This window comes from Terrapene carolina, unplaced genomic scaffold (genome assembly GCF_002925995.2).
Source record: "Terrapene carolina triunguis isolate 2854851 unplaced genomic scaffold, T_m_triunguis-2.0 Scaffold139, whole genome shotgun sequence".
Lineage (NCBI taxonomy): Eukaryota > Metazoa > Chordata > Testudines > Emydidae > Terrapene > Terrapene triunguis.
This window is the reverse complement of record NW_020664490.1, coordinates 7541662-7564508: the sequence shown is the minus strand read 5'-3', so window position 1 is coordinate 7564508 and position 22847 is coordinate 7541662. Positions and strand designations below refer to the sequence as shown.

At 44.3% G+C, this 22847-nt stretch overlaps 2 protein-coding genes across 2 annotated transcripts in view; one reads left to right on the top strand and one right to left on the bottom strand.

Moving 5' to 3' along the window:
* LOC112113034 (ZAR1-like protein) overlaps positions 1 to 8548 on the top strand; it is a 12532-nt gene extending 3984 nt beyond the window's left edge. Inside the window, 6 exon segments of the mRNA XM_029911960.1 lie at positions 1664 to 1672; positions 3915 to 4352; positions 4479 to 4526; positions 7230 to 7322; positions 7490 to 7564; positions 8405 to 8548. Coding sequence (XP_029767820.1) covers positions 1664 to 1672; positions 3915 to 4352; positions 4479 to 4526; positions 7230 to 7322; positions 7490 to 7564; positions 8405 to 8548 — 807 coding nt within the window.
* Positions 8549 to 15556: 7008 nt separating this feature from the next.
* The window catches only part of LOC112113029 (protein furry homolog), a 285155-nt gene continuing 277864 nt past the window's right edge, over positions 15557 to 22847 (bottom strand). Inside the window, exons 59-61 of the mRNA XM_029911959.1 lie at positions 20752 to 20862; positions 18244 to 18446; positions 15557 to 17710 (exon numbers count right to left, since the gene is read on the bottom strand). Coding sequence (XP_029767819.1) covers positions 17452 to 17710; positions 18244 to 18446; positions 20752 to 20862 — 573 coding nt within the window. The 3' untranslated portion in view covers positions 15557 to 17451. The remainder of the gene's footprint in view (positions 17711 to 18243; positions 18447 to 20751; positions 20863 to 22847) is intronic.

Here is a 22847-nt window from a genome sequence, read left to right as displayed (position 1 = left end):
CAGGTTTAAAACAAACAAAAGGAAGTAACTCTTCACACAATACACCATAAACCTGTGGAACTCATTGACAGGGGATGTTGTGAAGGCCAAGACTATAACAGGGTTCAAAAAAGAACTAGATAAATTCATGGAGTATAGGTCTATTAATGGCAACATCATGCTCTAAATGTCCCTAGCCTCTGTTTGCCAGAAGCTGGGAGTGAACACGGATCACTCAATGATCACCTGTTCTGTTCATTTCTCTGAAGCACCAGGCATTGGTCACTGTCAGAAGACAGGATACGGGACATTGGTCTGACCCAGTATGGCCGTTCTTATGTTTTCCTCAACTCCTTTTGCAGATAATTAACAAATATACTAAACAACACCATACTTACGTGCAACCTTAAGGCATCTCACTCTTAACAGTGAAAATTGGCCATTTATTTCTGCACTTCATTTCCCACGTCTTAGCCCATTTTTGATGTAGGACAATGTTTTGTTTCTCATCCCATAATTGCTTAGTTTCTTTAGTAGCCTTTTCTGAGGGACTTTGTCAAAGGCCTTTTGAAAGTCTAAATAAATAATGTCCAGCAGTTCTTCTTTATCCACTATTTTATTGACATGTTCAAATAATTCTTATAGATGAATGAAATACATTTTTCCTTTGCAGAAACCAGGTTGGTTAGACCCTATCATTTCATGATTTTCTGGGTGTTTTATTATATTTAAATGACTATTTCAACCAATTTCCTAGGTACAGATGTTAAGTATACTGGTATGTAGTTGCCCATATCACTGTTAAAGCCTTTCTAAAATATAAGTACATTTGTTACTTTTAAATCCTTTGGTACAGTAGCTGTTTTCAATGACAGATTACATATTTTTGCTAGCAGCTCAGTCACTTCATATTTGAGCTCTTCAGACCTTCTAGATGCATACCACCTGACACTGATGACTTAGGGCTTTTTGAATCATGAAGTTGTTACAGCATATTTTCTTCTGATGCCCCAGTCACTGATACTACCTCATCTTTACTATCAAAAAAGATAAGATCCAGAATAGGTATTTCCCTATCATTCTCTGTGGTGAAGACTGATGCAAAGGAATCATTTAACTTCTCAGCAATGAGAATAGGGTTTAGGGAAGTCTGGGCTACAAACAGTTTTTGTACTGATTTAACCATATTGGTTTAGAAATGAGTGGTTTAATTGGTGCTGCTTGCACGTGTGGACGGACACACTGGTATAAAGGTGCTTGCATCAGTATAACTTATTACATTATACAGATATAAGAACATTCATACCAATATAAGTGCAGCTATACAACAGGGTTGCACCTATGTAAGTATATCTTATCTGTTTCTAAACCTGCACAGTTGATACAAAAACTGTGTATAGACAAGCTCTAGGAATAAGCTCTAGGATAAGCTTGGGCTAGAGACCAGACTCTGAGACCTTCCCTCATCATGGGTCTTTCATCGCAGTGTAGACATACCCTGAGTGTACAAGAACTCTTTAACAATTATTAATAGCTGCCTTTCAACAGTTTAAGAACCTAGCTTCGCTGACTGCATTCCACAGATGTGTGTGTCTAGTTGCAACCCAGCTTATTCAGGTCTATGGTTAAAAACCTTTATTTTTATCAATTTCCCTCATGATAATTTTTCTTTTGTTAAAAATAGGAATTATGGGTAAGTCTGCAGCCCTGCCATCATAGCCAATGTTATAACAGATCCATGTATTGGTAGAGCATAGCTAGTCGTCTCCAAAGGGTTTGCACTCTTGAGCTACTTTTAGACCTTAATTGATTTTGGATTCTCAGAGCATGTCTACATTACACGCTGGATCGATGGGCAGCGATCGATCCAGCGGGGGTTGATCTATCGCATCTAGTCTAGATGTGATAAATTGACCGCTAAGTGCTCTCCTGTCGACTCGGGTACTCCACCAGAGCAAGAAGCATAGGCGGAGTCGACGGGGGAGCGTCAGCCGTCAACTTACCACAGTGAAGACACTGCAGTAAGTAGATCTAAGTATGTCAACTTCAGCTACATTATTCACGTAGCTGAAGTTGCGTAATTTAGATTGATCCCACCCTCAGTGTACACCAGGCCTCAGAGTGGCTTGTAGCACTTTTTATAATTTGCAGGTAGCTAAACAATTGCAATCCTTGTTGATTATGGGGACACTGCTGCAGCTATAAAGCCTTTGTTGCGGTGTTTTCTACTTTGGGCAACACTTGAAGATCAAGAGGAAGATACATGCATTTCGTGTAAAATGCTGTAGCTTATCTGTTTAGTGAGGATATCACAAGGACAGGGTGAGTGAGGTAATAACTTTTATTGGACTAACTTCTGTTGACGAGAGAGACAAGCTTTCGAGCTGCACAGAGCTCTTCCTCAAGTCTGAGCTTTGTGCAGCTCGAAAGCTTCTCTCTCTCTCATCAACAAAAGCTGGTCTAATACAAGATATTACCTCACCCACCTTGTTTCTCAGGTGCAATTCAGAATATTGGTTTTGAGCTGTAAAGGTTTTCATGTTTACAAATATTACAAACTATAGGTAAGCTATCAGGTGACATCCCGGGCCCATTGCAGTCAATGAGCATCTTGCCTTTAACCTCAGTGGGACCAGGATTTCACCCATATTGTTAAACAACACAATTCATTCAACGTCTGAGTATAAAGTAATCAACAGTTTACTTGAACACGTGAAATACTGATTTCCTTTTCCACTTTAGTTACAAGAAAAGAACCAAACTCATACTGAATTATTTTGTGTGTGGAACTTTGTAAAGTATTTTGCTTATGCTGTGTTTCAGTGTAACGTGTAAAATATCACCCTTTTTTGGAGCTGGAGAATGGAGATGCTCATTTAGACCCTAATGCCGCAAAGATATACATTCTTAACTTTGGGCATGTGAGCAGTGCAATTGTAAGTAAATTTAAGCATGCACATATTTACAGGATTGGGTATTTTGACAGACTGGCTGCTGACTTTTCTCTCACTTGAGATTGATGTTATGACAGTGTTTAAAGTCTTTCCCTCTTGTGATGATTAATGTATGTATCTATGCTAATGGGACATTTTAAATCGTATATTTTTGGAAGAGAAAATCCCATTAATTTAATCAGACTTCTACCACTAGCCTTCCTCATGTTTGGGTGTACCTGGAGCTATGGGAGATGGGAAGGCGTACTCCCTAGTGGGCAATGGATTTTAGGCAGCGTTTATAAAGATGGGTGATGAATACTGAATATAGCATTTTGTGGTGTGTGTTGCAGTATCCCCTTCTGGGGATGGGGAAGGAGTATGTACCTTGTATTACAGTCTCTCCTATTCCTCTGGGGAGAGGGGAGGGGGATTTTGTTGGGTGTGCACTCATTTATGCATAATAATCACACTCATTTTGTGAGTTGAATCTCATTCTTAATTAATCACTGAATCCCCTCCCCCTTTGCAGAATCAATGAGGAGGGGGTGCAGGAAGAGGGCAGCGAGCCGGTGCTGACTATCCAAGGAGCTGCTAATTACCCAGGAGGATCATCAATTTCCCTGTAGATTAGCGTTAATTACCAGCAGCAGGGCCAGCTCAAGGCACCAGCGTGGCAAGCAGGTGCTTGGGGCGGCCACTCCGGAGAGGGGCAGCAGATCCAGCTATTCGGCGGCAATTCGGCAGACAGTCCCTCACTCCCGCTCGGAGCGAAGGACCTTCCGCGGAGTTGCCGCGGCGGGGGGTGGGCGGGGCTTTTTTTTTTTTTTTTTTTGGCTGCTTGGGGCGGCCAAAACCCTGGAGCCGGCCCTGACCAGCAGTTCCTTGCAGGATAAAAGTGGGGGTCGCGGTGCTGCCCAGGCAGTCTCTCTCTAGCTGAAAGGGGAGGGGAGAAGAGAAGCGTTAGTAGGCCACGGAGAGATTTATCTATCCCCTCTACAGTGTGTACCGGGGTATGGTGGCATCTTCACATCCAGCCAAGGCGGGGGCTTGGTGGGCCCCAAACAGAAGCAGCCCAAGTGGAAGCAAAGCAAAGGCAGCAGCAGCCCTTCCCCGGGCGTTCCCACCACTCCCTCCACAGCAGCTGCCCCGGAGCCCACTGACTACCTGGACAGCTACATGCGGGCGCAGCTCAAGGCGCTGCTGTCCCAAGTGAGCCTGGGCCTCACCCCGCGGCTCCGCAAGGCCAACACCAAGGAGGTGGGGGTGCAGGTGAACCCGCGGGTGGACGCCTCGGTGCAGTGCTCGATGGGGCTCTGAACGCTGCAGGGCAGCCACCTGCAGAGCCCCTCAGCCCACTTCAGCCAGGCGGGCCCAGCCATCTGCTCGCCTGGGTTGAACCGGCACCTCTTCACCCTGCCCGAGGCGGCTAGGCCTCAGGTGGTGCCGCCCACTGCCCCGGAGAGGAAGGAGGGAGCCGACGGGGAGCAGGTGGCGCTGCAGCCAGAGGAAGAGCCTGGCGAGAGGAGCCAGAGAGCGGACACCACCCCTGCCCAGCAGTCGCAGCCGGAGGAGGAGAAGGGAGCCGCCGCGGGGACAAGATCTGCCTTCCAGGTGGGCCGGGCTCCCTCTGTGCAGCGGCTCACCGCGAAGCGCAGGGAGTGGGAAAGGGGGGGCCTGGCTAGGGCACAGCCGCCTTCCCCCGCTGTGATCCGCCAGCTCCGCAGCCCAGCCTCCGCCTCGGCACCAGGAGCGGCAGGTTCCCGCCCCTTGGCAGTCACGGCCCAGCTCCCGCTGCGCAATACCACCGACAGAGGCTTCCCATGGGCGGGAGCTGCTGCCCCAATGGCTGCAGTTCAGGAGCGGCCGCAAGTCCCGGTGTGCCTGGCACTGGACAAACAGTGGGAAAAGTTGCAGGCGCTGGAGAAACGTTCAGGCTGAACAGGGGCAAGAGGGAAGGGTGGGGGGAGAACTGGACAAGGTTGTATTTGCACAGTGTAGGGGCATAATCTCTGAGATGTGAATAAGGGATGTTAGTTATGCAGTAATGGGCCACCTACCTAGCCACTGTCATAAGGGTGGTCACAAATCATTTTTGACCAATAGTTTATTTTTGAGCATTTATAGATTTTTTTAAAATTTAAATATTCATAGTTGCAGGAAATTATAAGGGGAGTCATTAACTTTTTAATTACAATTGACATTGAGATTCAAAGTTAAAGCTTTATAACCATTAAAACAAATTGTCAACATGACATGTCAAGATATACTAAGTGAATATCCTTAAATCAAACTAAGTTCTCAAGTAGCACTCTCTTCTTTGCCCGTCTAAAATTTTTGTTGATGGAACTGTTTGGCTTGTGCACAGTGTAGTCAACATTTACCAATAAAAATCTAATCCAGGCTTAATAGAAGTTTCCTATGGCTGATGGCAGCCGTGGGTTTTCTGGGATTGGAAGGAGTGGGTCTGGTAGCAATCTCATTTTTGAACATGGCTACCTCTCTGATCCCCACTAGCATGGTATCCATGTTTCTGAATATTCTTGCATCTCTTAAAGCTTAAGTGCAACCACACTAGCACCACCCTGAAGCTGTAATGTCACTTAATTTTAAGATCCAGATAACTTATATAGTCTTAAAATCCTCCATGGATTTGATTAGACCTTATAGTGATGGGACGGGATGCCCTACATAACACACATCACACTCCCTGTATATATTCTATTTTTTAATTTATTTTTTAGCACTGGTTGCTTCTGTTCAATTAGTATTCTCTAGGGCAGTGGTCACCGACTGATGGATCCTGGAGACTCTCCCAGTTGATTGCGATCTCTGGTGGCGTAGTGGGGCTGCTGCTAAGGCAGGCTCCCTGCCTGCCCCAGCCTCAGGCTGCTCCCAGAAGCGGCCAGCATGCTCCTGTGGCCTTGAGGGAGGCTGGGAGCAGGGGTTTCTGAGTGCTGCTCCTGCCTGCAAGCACCACCCCTGCAGCTCCCATTGGCTGGGAATAGGGAATTGCAGCCAAGGGGAGCTGTGGGGGCAGTGCTTGCAGGCAGGAGCAGTGCATGGAGACCCCTTGCCCCTCCCCAGGGGCGCACTGGCCCCTTCCGAGAGCAGCATGGGGCCGGGGCAGGCAGGGAGCCTGCCTTAGCGGCAGCCTCGCTGCACCACCAACTGGGAGCCACACCCCAGCCCTGAGCCCCCTCCTGTACCCCAAGCCCCTGCCCTGACCCCCCTCCCAGAGCCAGCACCCTGTACCCCTTCCTGCACCCCAACACTCTGCCCCAGCCTGTAGCCCCCTCATGCACCCAAACTCCATCCCAGAGCCTGCACCCCTTCCTGAACCCCAACCACCTGCCCCAGCCAAGTGAAAGTGAGGGTGGGGGAGAGCGAGTGACGGGGGGGGGGGCTCAGGGAAGGGGCAGGGTAGATCCTGGGTTGCACTAAAATTCAAAAAATGAACTTGTGTGTAAAAAGGTTGAAGACCACTGCTCTAGGGCATCTGATATTATTTAGAATGGTCTTTCTCCACCTTATCAATTCTAGCTAGTTCAAACTCTAAACACCTTTTATTGCATCTACCTGTTTCTTTCCCTCTATTGAGTGGTTTCTAAAACACTTTGGGATACAGTTTTTATGAAGTACTCCTTATCAAAGCTGTACTGTATTGGTCTAACCCAGTGGTTCTCAACTTATTTACCACTGTGGGCTGTGTCCAATATGACCTATATGGCCCTGAGGATGTCACATGGGCCGCAGCTCTGTGCTAGCTGGGCTGCAGGTTAAGAACACTGGCCTAACCCCAACTGTTTTTTTGGGGGGGGCAAGGGGGGCGAGGAAAACACCTCCAAATGTAACTGAACTCCCTCACCAGGGGTCTCAACACACTGCCTTAATGCTAACTGTAAATGAAGGAAAGACTTAGCAATTCTAGTGTAGGATTTCTAGGTAAATATTAAGACCAGTGATTCACAGGCTAAATCCTATCCTGAATGACTTTAAGAACATGCTGCTTAAAAGCATTCCTGAAGCAGGGACTTACACTCTTTCTAAAGGATTACAAGGGAAACACTGCTACAATTAAGCTCTGTGGTCTCATGAAAAACTCTTGCCTTTAAAAAAGGATGAGGGGTAGAGATCCACTCTTCATGCTGATGCCTAATCATGTAACCATTGAAGCTCACAGCGGTTTAGCTCCTTTCTAATACTGGTATACTGCAACCCCCTAAAAATCTAGCATCAGTCACATGGAAAACATAAATTGACTTGATTCAGTGCCTTGTATTCTAGCAGGTTATGACTGAACTTTCTCTGTTACAGTTCTTGGAACAGAAGTATGGCTATTTTCATTGTAAAGACTGCAAAACCGGATGGGAGAGTGCATATGTGTGGTGCATTTCTGGAAGTAACAAGGTAGCTAACAATGTACTGAAATCCTTATTATCCATATTCTAGTTTGTAGAGTGGAGGAACTCTTCCTCTAATAAGAATAATCTAACATGACACAAATTTAGGATCTGTCTTGGAAATATTTCTGAATGTAAGTGTCACCATGGTAACTAAGCATTTAAGTTTCTTAGGTTTACTTTAAACAACTCTGTCGCAAATGCCAAAAGAACTTCAATCCTTATCGAGTGGAAGCAATCCAGTGCCAGGTAAATTATATGAATGGTGAAAGACATTAAGATCTGTAGCAAATTCAAGATAATTTAAAATTACAAGGTCCAAGTTAGTCACCCTTTCTGCTTTAATCCAAGCACCCTCATGGTTCAGGTGTGACTACTGGCTTGGGTAACTGCACAAATGAAGACCCTGATTCCTGCAAACACTCATGCACATGCATACTTAGGCTGAAATAATTTGACTACTTTTGCAGGTCTTTAGCTTTACATGCAAGTGTCTGCAATACCTGGGTCTAAATCATTATGATCTGTTGCTAGGTCATAGCTAGGTTCCATAGTCAAACTCTGCTTCTGAGAAACAACAAATGTGCACACAAATTTGGACTGAAGTAATGTCAAGTATGAAAACATGAGTATCACACTCACTCATCTGACTTGTTTACACAAAAGGGAACAAATACTAGTAATATAGAAGTGGCCACTTGTACCTCTTCTGATGCAGTTGCTACTTCTACTTTGCCTGGTCTACCCTGGGGGGGGGGTGTCGATGTAAGATACGCAACTTCAGCTACGGGAACAGCGTAGCTGAAGTCGACGTATCTTATTTCGACTTACCTCCCGTCCTCACGGCATGGGATCGACGGCTGCGGCTCCCCCGACGACTCCGCTACCGCCGCTCGCCCTGGTGGAGTTCTGGAGTTGACGGGAGCGCGTTCGGGGATCGATATATCGCGTCTAGACTAGATGCGATATATCAATCCCCGATAGATCGATCACTGCCCACCGATCCGGCGGGTAGTCTGGACGTACCCCTTGAAACAGGTCCACCTGCCCTCCTCTGTCTGCGAATAATGAAATGTCTTCTCTCCTCAGACTTGCTCAAAGACTCGTTGCTCCTGCCCCCAGAAGAAAAGACACATTGACCTCAAGAGATCCCACCGCCAAGAGCTGTGTGGTCGCTGTAAAGGCAAGAGATTATTCTGTGACAACACTTACAGTTTTAAGTACATTGTTTGATCTGTGGCCTGTCTTAACTTGTACCCTTTTGTATTTAGCACTTTGTCAGTCTTTGTTACTGGGCTCTGATTTTAGGCTTTTGATCTTGTATTGGATACTGGAGGAATTGCAAGATGCTTTGTAACTTTACAGTATACATTGTAAATAAAGTTGAATAAAACTCTGCATTTGATTTACTTATCTTTTTTTAAACTTAATCCTGCCTTAGCATGGGAAGGATTCATCATTATGAAGATGAACATCTTTCTGACCTACGTTGGAAATATCTGAAGGAGGGTAAAAGGTAATTTAGCCTACTAGCTTAAAAAAAAAAAGTCTACCTGGGATGAGAGTCCATGCTATACTAAAACTATTGTGACAGGAAGACTAGAGGAATCAAAAGGCCTCTTGATCCACAGTATAAAGTCTAGGATGACTGCATGACTAACCATGGCTTCAACTACTGAGAAGCAGGAGATCTTCTAGAGCAGGGGTTCTCAAACTTCATTGCATCGTGACCCCCTTCTGACAACAAACTACTACACAACCCCAAGAGGGGGGACTGAAGCCTGAGTCTGCCCAAGCCCCTCTGCCCTGGGCAGGGGGGGGCCAAAGCCCCAAGGGCTTCCACCCCAGGCAGGGGGCCTGTAACCTGAGCCCCACCGCCCAGGACTGAAGCCCTCAGGCTTGGGCTTCAGCCCTGGGCAGTGGGGCTCAGGTTTCAGCTTTGGCCCCAGGCCCCAGCAAGTCTAAGCCAGCCCTGGGGACCGCATTAAAAGGGGTTTTGATCCACTTAGGGATCCCAACCCACAGTTTGAGAACTGCTGTTCTAGAGAATGAATCAATGGTCTGTACCTTAGGCTGGCTGTCAGAATCTTCTCAATTCTTTCTGATTCCTGTTCCTAAACTGAGGGAACTGAGTTATCAAGGGTTCAAAATGATTTTGAACACAGCACAACATGCGGAAAAGGAAAAATTGCATCTGACAATTAACAAAAATGCTAAATCTTTCTGAGTGAGGAGACAAAACAACTTGTACCCAAAATAATGGGGGAGATGATACAAAGCAAAAATCTCAACAGTTAGAGCATGTTAGTAAACAATCTTCAATCCACTTCACAAAACCTCAGAATTACTATATAGAAGAAGCACTAATTAATGTCTATTAAATTAAAACTCCATCAGTCTTGAGTGAATACTTTTTTAAAGACTACATGTAAAGGACTTAAGCTACATAAGGAATAGGTAATGTCTTGCCAACTAAAAGGGAGTATGAATATTGCCATAAGTGAAAGAAGTTCATTATTGCAGTTGAGAGTGACTTCAAGCTATGTATCCAGGCCATGAGTGCAGGGAGCACATGTCCAAGTAACTTACCTCAGTTCATAACCGAAGAAGTCACTAATACTTGACAGAAGACAGTTCTTAACATTGGCTGGAATCCCACTCTAAATTCCTATACCAAAAACTTCAGTTGGCCTTCATTGTAGTTGTGGTGCTTGATTCTGTTTAGTATGGCTCTGGTAATTGCTGTGGCACCGGTAGAAAAACTCAGTTGTGCTGGGAAGTCTAGAACTCCACTTTCCTTAGTGATGTGACAAAAATAAGGATATTGCAAAACCTGAGTCTTCACAAAGAGCATTTCTGACTAAGACAGGTCCCATGCTGCAGGTATCACTGAGGTAGGGGGGCTGGGTTCCAATGTGTCTGTACACTGACCTAGTCACAACAGTTAAGATCAAGGGCAGAAGTGATTAGAGTAAGGCCCTGTAGAGTCCAGGAGCTTAATTTCATGTATTAAATTCTTGCTCTGCCAGAGGATCTGTATGTAATGGTTATAGCACTGACAAGTTTAACTCCATTGTTGCTGAGTTATTTCCCAAACCCATGAGTAGTTGAGTGGGAAAGCGGGAGGGGGCGGGGGGGAAGAGAGGAGAGGATTGTCATTTCTATTTTTAGCCTTTCAACCAGGTACATTAAATAGATATGCAGTTTGGCTATAGTCACCATAGCCATTAACTTGATTACATTTTATCCAGTAGTACAACATGTTTTCTTTACAGAATAAAACAGTTTTCCTGTATGTTAGTACCTACTTGCCCCCCAAACTATTTTTGCAGTTTAGAAAAAGTGCACTGTTCAATAGATGCTCCTTCAAGGAGATTTAATTTGAAACAGTAGTAGCAAGAGTAGCTGCTCCATTGTGGGAGTTGCATTCAGTCACACAGTATAGTCAGCTGGCAGTGGGGATTTGAAGGGAAAATACTAATATTTATTATTCATAGGGGACTGGTAATTTTAAGAGTAAATGGACAGAAAGGGAGAATGTGATTAAATTTTCTACCGCTCCAGTTCCAACTGTCTATTTCTTCTAATAGTTTTAGTGGCTAAAACCAAGTTCCTTTTACTGTATAATAAGTTCACTCAGGAAAACAAGGTCCTAGTGACCAGCCTCAATACTTGCATCCACATTCACATAGATGCAAATTGGGATCCCTATTTATTTTATCACAAAAATCCCAGATGGGTATAAAATTGTGGGCTGAAACATATTGAAACAGGTGATGTTAATGAGCACCAACACAAAGTTCTTACAGTACTTCACTAATGAAAGTCACTCAAAACAGTACTTAGAAATGAAATATATAGTTGAGATTTGATATCTTGTTTTCCATTACCTTTAAAATGTTTCTACTCTGAAAAAAATTACTATGTAGAACATAATTTCTTCCTGAACAGACTTTTTCCCTGTGTCTATTCAGTCATACAACTAGAAGTGGAGTTTTTTGTCTGGGTACACCGCAAGAAGGACAGGAGACTTGTTATGGGTTTTAATCAGGCCCCAACTTTATTATATAGATGTCTGGGACTACTTGGCAGATAAAATGTACAGTGCAGGCAAATCCATGCTTATTCACATCAATTCTCCAGGGCTTCCACCAGCCCCCCTTTGTTTCCATCCAGGTCCCCCAGCTGACCCATGGCTTGGACCTTACCATCCACCAGCCTCGCAAGAGGCTTAAGCAGGGCCGGCTCCAGCATTTCTGCCGCCCCAAGCAAAAAAAAAAAAAGCCGCGATCGGCGGCGGCAGTTCAGCAGCAGGTCCTTCGCTCCTAGAGGGAGGGACCTGCCGCCCCCGAATTGCCGCAGGTGCCGCCCCTCTCCCTTGGCCGCCCCAAGCACCTGCTTGTTAAGCTAGTGCCTGGAGCCGGCCCTGGGCTTAAGGAGGGCTAGGAGAACGGGGCGGGGGTGTTGGCTCCCTGCCGTACTGATCATGGGAGTCCCTAACCCCCCTCCCCCGTTCTTTTTCTTTATCCAGTACTTCCTTTTAAGTCCTTTACCAGGCCATTTATCTGGTCACTGGCTGCCCTCCCTATGGAGTACCTGCACTAAACATCTGCCACAAGGAGGCGCCAGCCATTTGCTTGGCTGCCTCCCCCTAACCCCGCCGGGTTTCCAGACATCTGCAAATTGCCTCTTGGCTAGCAGCCCTACTGGGGAGAAAGAACCCATTGTCCCATGTGTGATCTTCAAGGGGCACCAGCAGCTGCATTGTCCTTGACCTGGTACTGCAGCAACCGCCCTTAACGGAGGGCCGCATAGGCGACCCATTCTCTGGATCCTTGTATTGACAAGACTCCTTAAAAGAAAACAAAATAAAGGCTGGAGCCAAAAAATCTGCATTTCTCTAACCACATGACATTCCAAGGTTCCAGAGAGCCCATGGCAAACTGGAAATGAGACAAGGTGTCTGCTATGCCATTATCCATGCCCGGCACGTGCTTGGAAGAAAAAACAGATGTTGAAGGTTAAGCATTGGAGGACAAATGCCCTTACCAACTTTCCAATCCTGTGTGATCTGAAAGTTTGGCTATTGATAACCTGTACCCCTGCCATGTTGTCGCAACAGCACACCTGTATACTAGACCCAAATTAATAACCATTTGTACCTCTACAATGATACCCCCTTAAATTTATTTAGAAAACTTTTCCACACCCACAAGTCTTACTACATCTGTGTAGTGACTCATATGTAATTGTGTGGTCTGGCTATGCCAGTCGGTGCCACTGGCAGACTGGCACCAAAAGTCCACCCCAGGGCAACAACCCTGCAAGCAAAGTTCAGCTCAAAGCCCAGGTAGGTTAATGTCTCGACAGGGGCCTTCTGTTTTGTTCTTCGCTAGGGATTTCCCCAACTATTTAGCCAGGGCCTGAAATGTGTCCAACAGGTGAAAACACTCATTTGACCCAGCTTGCTCTGCAAACAAAAATTGTGCAATTAATGCACTATTTGGTTTAGTCCCACTGACTGCACCACTGCCCAGTGCAACATTGTACTAAATTTCTGAAAAGCTGCACAGGATACTGAACAGCCCATGGGCATAGCCTTGTTGAAATAAAATTGCCAGCGGTAGGCGTCTTAAACAACCACCATTATTAAATGCCCAGCAAATACTATTACGGGCCCGGGGCCCGCTTCGGGCTTGTTGCAGTATGAACAAACCCCTGGCACCCTTGGTGTTATGCCCTTGAACCACAGTGTCTGATGCCACCTTATTCCAGTTTGTGTTGCTGCCCTTAATGGAAACTGCTTATGACATGCCCCCAAACATATTGGGTGCCCACCTAATTATATTAATATAATTGACAAAGGCCGGGCTGCTGTCTGGGTAGGCCTGTACCATAACACCCGCCTAGACGATGAGGGTAGCCTCCCCATTTTTTCATGTTCTAGGCACCCTTGGCCTCTTGGGAAGTTGGCTGTTTTGCTTGCCTTGTCCATGTTTACTGCCTGTGAACACCTTCCTGTGCCACAGGGATATTACCTGCACGGATTCTATATTTAGTTGCACGGAGTAGGTGAACTCCCATCAGGTCAGCTCCCCCGGCATAACCGTATTGCAGAGTCCTGCTCCCTCATAGGCCCCTGGGGAGTGTCTACCCTGTCCCCTGCGGTTACATGCCCTGATGGCTGAGTTGCCCTGTGCCCCTTCCTTGTCCTGCTGCTGAAACTTGAGCCCATGCTGGGCCTACCCTGTCACCCTGTGCAGACCCTTTACATCTAGCTGCCTGAAACTGCTGTTGTAAATGCAAATTAGCTTGCAGCAGCTGTGTAATACTGTCAGTGCTCCTCCCGCGCCCCCTGAAGGTGCAACCCCTAGGTGGGTCTGCCCAGGCTTCTCAACCTTCCACTCCTGGGCCCAGAGTATTTAATACCCCAATTGGCTGACTCCTGTTCCCCTTAGGTGAACTCACTGAGTGACTGGTTGAACACGGTCCCTGCACCTGGCTGTGGCCCCTGCAATTGCCACCCTTTGCCAGGCTGGAAGGCCGGATAACACCTCTACCACCCATTTCCCCAATCTCCGTGTGGTTTAGATTACACTCACCCCCAGGATCAGCATCCACCATCCCTTGTGTTAGGTGGAAGAAAACATCCTGGTTTTTAGGTGACCTTGCGCCCTTTGAAGCATTGTAATGCTGTGGAGAAAACCTCAGAAACGTCACTGACCATTTGCTGCACATCTTAGCTGACCACCCCATTAATGCACACAGCCTGCTCACCTGAGTGTGTGGACACTTTCCTATGATCATTTGCCTCCCTTAGTCCATGAGGCTGCCTTGAGTTATTAAACAGTAGCAGTCCACGTACTTGTGAGCCCCCTTGCCCCTGCTGCAGTACTGTCTGTTTTGGGTTTCCTTCCAGTCCATGGATTCCCTTGGGGCTGCCCTGCCAGTGCCTGTCCCCTTTCCAGCAAAGGTATAGGCACCTGAGCAGCAAGGAGCATACAGCTATGAAACAGTTAAATTGTCCTTGCCTTCCTCTGTCCCTCCCACTCACCCCCACATTAATTGTCCCTTGCTCCCTCCCCCTCCCCCTCCCAAGAGACACCCGCTTGCTCCAAGTGAAATGAGAGGGGGGGCCAAACCCATGCTGATGTTTATAACTCCTCATTCCTAGGTGGTGAGTCATCCACCACACTGACTGCTCCCCCCCATGCACACTGAATTCCTTGCTTTGCAAACGCTGATTGCTTCACCTTGCTTGCAAATTCACCGTTCCTGGTTGCACCTTCCAGGCTGCCTGGGGGTGAAAGAACCTGGGGGCAAGGCAGGGCCGGTGCAAGGAAGTTTCGCGCCCTAGGCTTCCACCTTGCACGCCCCCCGTCATCCAGCTAACCCCGCCCCCCTGCTGCAGTTAACCCAGCCCCCCACCCGGGAAGCCCCCCCCAGAAGCTAACCCTGCCCAGGGAGACCCCCCCCGTGGCAGCTAACCCTGCCTGGGGAGATGCCCCCCCCTGCGGCAGCTAACCCCGCCCGGGGAGCCCGCCCCAGCTCACCTCGGCTCTGCCTCCTCCGCTGAGCATGCCGGCGCCGCTCTAGTTCTCCTCCCCTCGCAGGCTTGCGGCACCGATTGGAGGAGACTTAGAGCGGGGGCTGAGTGCTCAGCGGAGGAGGCAGAATGTAGGTGATCTGGGGCGGGGAGCGGTTCCCCTGTGCGCCCCCCCCCCGTTACTGTGGGCGGCCCTCCCCGCGCCCCCCTGCCGCAGGTCACCTCCACTCCACCGCCTTACCTGAGCGGGCTTTTAGGCCCCCCAACCACTAGGCACCGTAGGCGGCCGCCTAGTTTGCCTAAACGGTTGCACCGGCCCTGGGGCAGGGGACACTAGTTCCCCTTCTTTTCACTGTCCCCTTCTGTGTAATTTGCCTGTGCCTGCCCTTCCTTGTCTCTGGGGCCAGGGGAGGGGAGTAATACCCCCCCATTTTCCTGAACTTCCCTTTCTCTGTGCCCCTGGAACCATGCTGTTGCCAGTGCTGTTTACTGCTTTTCTGGAGCCATGCTTTCTTGGGGCCATGCTGCTGCCATGTGGTCCTGCAGCAAGCCTTAGAGCCCCAGCCTGTTCCTGTTCTGCTGGCTTCCTTGCTGCTTTCACATAGAGACTTGCCTCCCCCAGGTTTTGTACCTTTATGCACATACCAGGGGGGAGGGGGGAGTGAGTCATTGCTGCAAAGTTGACCACCAAGCACCTTTTGCAGCAGTTTCTGACCTTCTTTCTCTCCCTCCCCCAATCACAATGCAGAGCTGTCCTCCTTTGGGTAAGCCCGCACAAATTCTGCCCCACCTTTAGTTGTGGTGCAGTCATTTTAGTACTTGTAGCCCTGCAGGGTCAACACAGATCTGAGAGATGGATTATATATCTTTTTGTGCAGCAACACAGTTGTTTACCAACTTCCAATTACAGGACCAATCAATTATAGCTGTGCAAGCAAGGAATAAGAGAAGGGTGGCAAGTCATTGTGTTTTCAAAGGAAGAAATGCTACTTGACTCTCAGATGCCAGATTGGATTGGCAACGCTGCCAGTTAGAAGATGTTAGTACCTGTAAACCAAGAACACCTGAGATGGAAATCTTTCAGACACAAAGCTGGAAGGCCACAGTGCTACAGTCATAGTCACTTTTCAGAACTGAACTTTAAACCATGAGATTTTAGAAACTTGTTTTTTTAAAAATCTACAGTCAATTTGTTCTTCCCTTTACATGTTATTGCTGAGGAATAGAATACAGATATCTTACATTTTCTTTCTGTATAATGGGCTTAGACTTTTCAGAAGGAAATAATTAGGAACATTTCAGTGTCTGCATGTTATTAATAGTTTGAGTCAGTATTGTAGACTCAGTCAAGAACAAGATCTTCAGCAAACCAATCAGCACATACGCAGTTGTGATATATGACTTTTATATTTTAGTTAAATGAATGTACTGATCAAAATATCAACCAATGTTACTTCACAAAAAACTAAGTGTATTTACAGCCTGAATAAGTTATATAATGTCTGAATAAGAGTGTCTCAGATGTGCAACAGATTTACATGCACACATTTAACAGCAGTTAAATGTAAGGAAACAAAAACATACAAGAATGACTTATATTATATATATGTTATATATATATAACAAATCAAATAAGACATCTTTTTAAGAACGTAAAGTGAGAACTTGCATTTCACATAAATATTTTAAATTTTATAGTCCAGATTTATATTAAATAAAAATATGCATGCGTGAGAGTTCAAAAGATTTTGAATATGTGATGTGACTTTTTCCTACAAAATGGTAAGGTAAATCAGATCAACCATCCTTTAATAGTATAAATATATTAATAAAAGCAACCTTCTAGTAAAAAGCAGCCAAAGTCCTTAACAAAAAGAAGAAAAAAAAGAGAAAATCTACCTAGACCATTCATGGCATTCAGGGCCTAAGAACAGACCTCTGCAATATGATCCAGTACCTTCAGAAACAGTAGCCTAGCAACATTAGGAAATGTACTTCATAGCAGCTCATTGTTTTAAGATACAGTAATCATATTCAAATTACAGTGTACAGTAAATTGTAGTCCATTTACAATTTGTTTCATATACACAGGCTCTCAGCTTTCGACCAATTTTGCAATGTTCTGTGGCCAGCTTCATTTTGCCCAGCTTTCGCTCAACCAAACAACACAAAAAAGAGAAAAAATGTTCACGTTTTATAAGAAAAAATATTCTATAGTGAAGGAAACATTGCACTTTTGCCAATCTAAAATAATTTTCTAAAAAGGAAGTACTGTTCAGTGTAGTAGGCTTTGGTATGCAATGGAAGTCACTTCTTCAGTAGTGAGTTGCAGTTGCTCAGTGAAATGCTAACCAATTTTTGTGCAACACAGAACAAAGGATTCTGTCCTGGATATTCTATGCTTCCTTTGTCCTTACAGTATTGCTACACATTTGAAGTTCTGCCCATCTCTTTTTAGAAGAAGTCCTAAATGTAACAAGAGTGAGTACAGCTTGACCAAACTTTTCTAAGGCCGAGAAGACACTGAACCACCTCACTCCAGCAGGGCAGCACTCCCAGCTTGAAAGAGAAAGGGGACACAAGACTCCTGTCAGAGACTTGTGCCGGAAACACTGGAGTCTGGAAGAAAAGTATTGATGACCCGGTAACTCTGAGCTCTGCGAATCATGTCGCGAATCTCTATATTCAGCTCCATTAGTTTGGTACAGATTTCAGTCAGGCTCTGGTTGGAGCCCACTAGTGCATAAGTGCCAGTCTGGCCCAGTGTTTGATGCCGGAAGTAAATATTCAGTAGTGTCTGGACCTCATCATCAGAATTGCTTCCAAAGATGTCATTTGGCCACAAACTCCTGCAGTGCAACCAATGGAAAGCACATTTATGTTATTACTTGTTTGGTGGGATGATATTTGACATAGATATATACATGAATTGTATTTTCGACGTATCTATAATCATACCGGAACTAAATAATTTCACAACACTTGTTAATCAGACCCAGAATATTAGACACTGAATTCACATACCATATGAAATGTAAGCCCCATCATATAAAACTGGAAAATGAAAACTCATACAAAGAAATGGAAAAGACAATGGGCTGGATCCTTAGCTGGTGTAAACTAATGATTTACACCTGCTGAGGATCTGGTCCTACAAGTGAATAAATTTTCAAAAACAATTTCACTGCAGTACTTTTGATCGATACTATAATTAAAGAAATTAGGATAATGAGATTTGTTTGATCTAGTATTAACATCCTCAAAGTTACTCAAGATATCACTTAAATGTTCTTGCTGGAGAAACAATCCACTTAGGAAACTGATAAAAACATGCATTTTTAATAATGTGACGGTTTAGTATAAATCATGTGGGAAAACTTGCCTGCATTCTCTTATCTGTAGTAAAGCTTTACCAAGTTCATTGCTTTTTAAACACTCCAGCATGGATTGAATGGCTGCTTCTGTAGAACTGAATGTGGGCTCAGATAAGGCAGCTTCCATATTTAGAGGATCAGCTGCAATAGCAGCAGTAGCATCTTTAAGATTTTTCTTTAATTCACTCAGTTCTCTTGACATATTTAGGAGCTGTTCAAAGACAAGAATTGATAAACATATTTATATTTTCCTTTTGTATCAAGAAGCAGCAATACATTTCAGATCAGCTCTATCATCATATTAGAATTATTTGTTGCTTGTGAACAAACATCATTTTAATACAAAAACAACGCTTCTCCATCTCAATGGCAAAAATTTTCTCATACAGTATATGTTTGTCTCATACTGTACACAAACTGAAAAGATCTTATTCTTATTCTTTATTCAATCCTCTGCTTTGCATTTGGCTTTTAACATATCAGAACACATCTAGCTTTCAAAATATATCATATCTAACAGGATCAACCCCCTGAAATGTTCAATAAGGAGATAGTAGTTATGTAACCCTTTTACTGGACAGAAAATTTAACGTGGCAAAAGACAGACAATTCACAATGCCTTAATTTGGTTCTAAGGATGTAACAGAACATGACAATATGTGATAAACATGTTCTATCGACTGTGACAGCAACTGACAGTGGCTATTTCTTTTAAATAATAGTTAATGTATCCAGCAAAACATGCTACTTTCATGATTAAAACTATTCCTCCTATTGTTTTTTTCCACTCTGTAGGTTGCATTAATTGTAACAAATGATCCCATTGATTCACTCATTAACCTCGGGTATTGTGCTTAAATATGCTTACAAAATCAACCCTCTACTAAAAAAAATTACTAAGATCTTAAAAAAGAAAGTCTACCATTCATGGTACTAGAGTCCTAATAACGGTCCTCTGCAATATGATCCATTACCATAAAAGAGAATAGCCTAGCAATATTACAAAACATACTTTGCAGCAGCTTCTCAAGATAAAGATATGGTAATATTCAGATTGAGTGTAGTGTCCACACCACAATCACACTTGAATTAAACCAATAACTATATAAATTAAACAATCCCCAATTACTACAAAATCTGCGAGCTACTTGCTGTATACACTTTACAATTTGAAACTTCTTGTTCTAAGAATACGATCATATTAAAAGCACTAGTTCTTTCCCACTATTTTCATATATAACAGATTTTTACAAGGAAAAAAATATATGCTGTAATTTATTTTATCATCTTCTCTTAAGTGATGACCACAGAATATACAGTGGTTACATGAAAAATACCGTTTCTTAATATATTATGTGTTTTGGAATATTTATGAGAATATATTTGCCTCCAAAACCTGCTGATGTGAAGCATTTTAAAAAAGTAATCTGTGTAGAAATATCTGAAGAGAAATGGCCAGCTATCAAGCTCAAAATAGACCATTTCTGTGTCATGGTTTTAGAACTACTGTATCTCAAAGATGTAGTGAGAAATTTTAGGAAACATTTTCTAAAACAAACGACACAATCTTTATGAATCAAATTAAAATTAAATGACTATGATGATATTATAGTTCTTCATACATTATAATTTTAATATTTTTTCTTTTAAGTGAATTTAGTACTCTTGGATAGAGTCAGATCGACAGCAGCAGAGACTGGAGACCTTTGTGAATCCACAGAAGAGGTACGGCATGAACACTTACAATGCAAGCTTAAGGTCAAGTCTATACTACAGACTTCTGCCAGCATAGCTATGTCAATCAGGGGTGTGAAGAGGTGTGATCCCTGACTGAGACAGCTGCACTGGGAAAGCTGCAGTGTAGACTCAGTTACACCAGAAAAAATGTGCTTTTGCTGGTATAATTATATCTACACTAGAAGCTTTTTATTTCATTCGGGGGTCTGGAATAAGCAAAAGTGCAGTATTGCCAGTATAAACTGCATCCACTAGGAGCACTTTGCTGGTATAGTTGTAGTGGCAAAGTGCTCCTAGTGTAGATCTGGTCACGAAGTCCAACTAACGTCAACCATGCCCTAGAATAAGAATCATTTCCAGACAATGGAAGCAAGGTCAATTTCCCTGAAAATTTTCTTTGATCCTATAAAGACTTATGCACTTACTTAATTTTACATAGTATGAATAATCCCAACATGTTAAATTAAGTATTTGAATAAATCTCTGCAGGACTGGGCCTAATTTAGTATTTTCACTCATTACCATGCAAATTACTGAAATTACCATTGAAGACTGACAGCATAAAAGAACTCAAACTTTGAATCACTGTACTGTCTCTTATATACAGTGCAGAATTCCCAAACACATTTTAATTCAGACAAAGGAGTGTTATAGAAACATTTAGTTTGGAGACCCATAGTTCAGGTTAATAATTAATTTTTGGTGAAAACATGTAGAAATAAAAATACAAAGATACAGTGATTATTTTAGTAGAAGGCTTGGTTGTGCTTATGACATACCTCTGGCATGGAACTAACTTCATGCACCTGTCCAATGAGTTTACAGTACGACTGAAAAAGCAACAGCAGCTGGAAGTGGAGCTTATATAATCTCTGACACAGTTCCAATTGCTAAGGAAAGATGTATAGGAGGAGAAAACATTAATAAAGAGCAGCAGATTTTGGGTCATTTTTGTGCAGCCAATAAAACATATTTGGGGATATATCTATTACTGTTTCTCTGGTAAGAAAAAGCTGGTTGGCATGATTTTACTAAACTATGATCACATATCAGAGTGAAAACACCCACGATATTGTTTTGTCTGTAGCTGGTCACAGTTCAGAATAATAATTCCTAGCTCTTATATAGCACTTTTCATCAGTAGATGTCAAAGTGCTTTACAAAGGAGGTCAGTATCATTATCCCCATTTTACAGATGGGGAAACTGAGGCACAAAGAGGGGCAGTAACTTGCATATATATAATGCTTTTAAAATTCAAAAGTGGTCAGAGAGATGTCTTCTGAGAGAAAGGAAATCCAAAATGGGGTCCTGTCCCATGACCGGCACTCCTAGGTGCTATGATAATACAAGTCATAAACGACAATAAGAATAACAAGGCGGTGCTCCAATTGAGCCAAATGCTCCCTTCTGCTTCTATGAGTGGAAAGGAACAAAAAGCAGTGAATCCAATCATGTGGACATAGAATGTGTGGGGGAGGTAGGAAGTGCTGGTTCTGCCACATAAACCCCCTTTTCCTCAACCTTGATGAAATCACTCCATGGGGACTCTGGGATGGGGATCAAGTTCCATAGATAAGGGGAGTTCTGGTCTCTGTGGTATCATTCCTGCCATCTTAAGTTAATATTGCCCCAGGAGTATTAACTTAAAATTATTCTCTTAACACGATGTGCAACTCCATCCCCAAGGGGGGACTGAGGATACTAAGGTATCATGGAATGGCTATAGCAGCTATGAGGTTCAGAGGAGCAGATGGACCTGGAGTTGTGGCTTTCCCAAGAGTGTGGGTTTTGGGGTTCTGAACCCTCCGCTAACTCTACAGGTGGACCAGGGGCCAAATTCTGTGTCCCTGACTGAACCATGAGGTGGAAATGCTTTGAATCCAAATTCAAGGAGCTTCCTGTCTCTCATGCAGGAAGGATTAACTTGTGTAGGGAATGATTTGTCTTACAGACTTTTTAAAAGAAAAAACAAAACCTTTAAAGCTTCAAAAGGGACCAAAAGGACTTGTGCCTAGACATAATCTCAGTGGCTGCTTTTGTTGCTTTAGAAGCAGGGCTGCCCAGAGGGGGAGGCAAGTGGGGCAATTTGCCCCAGGCCCCGGGCCCCGCAAGGGCCCCCCACGAGAATATAGTATTCTATAGGATTGCAACTTTTTTTTTATGGAAGGGGCCCCTGAAATTGCTTTGCCCCAGACCCCCTGAATCCTCTGGGAGGCCCTGTTTAGAAGCTTGTTAACAAAAAATACCTCACAAAAGGCTTTATGAGACATTGTTCTTTTCAACCAACTCTACCCCAAACCAGTATTGTGTCAACTCTTTATTAGCACAAGGAGGCTGGACACAGCTCATTCTGAGTGTCACATGATGGAATCACTTGACAGCAATGCAAAGTGCTTCTTCCTCATCTCCCACGTGAGAGATTAAGTATGATACTTCTGTAATTTGTAACCAGCAATTAGTTAGAAACAAGGTTCTGATTTAATCACAGAGTGTTACCAACCCTTGCAATATCTCCACAAGTCACAAGAGTTTGGCCAGGGTTGGAGCCAGTCTCGCAATGACATGAGAAGCTCCTGCCCTCTGGTGAATTTCAGCACTACCTGGAGGTAAAACCCCTCTGACTGGCTGCCTTCCCCGCATGCTCATTTCCTGGGGAAGAGCAGCCAGCTAGGGCTGCTACAGGAAGCAGGCAGACCTTTCCCCCCTGTGCCCTCAGGAACCGTTCTCACAAGAGTGGGGAGGAAGGAACAGAAAAATCCCATTAATTTAGGACGGCTCCACTCCTCCTTCCCTCCTGGGAACAACTTGCTCTCTCCTTGCAACACCTGGCCTGGCAAAGGGAAGAAGAAGAAACCTACTGCAGCTGCCTCCACC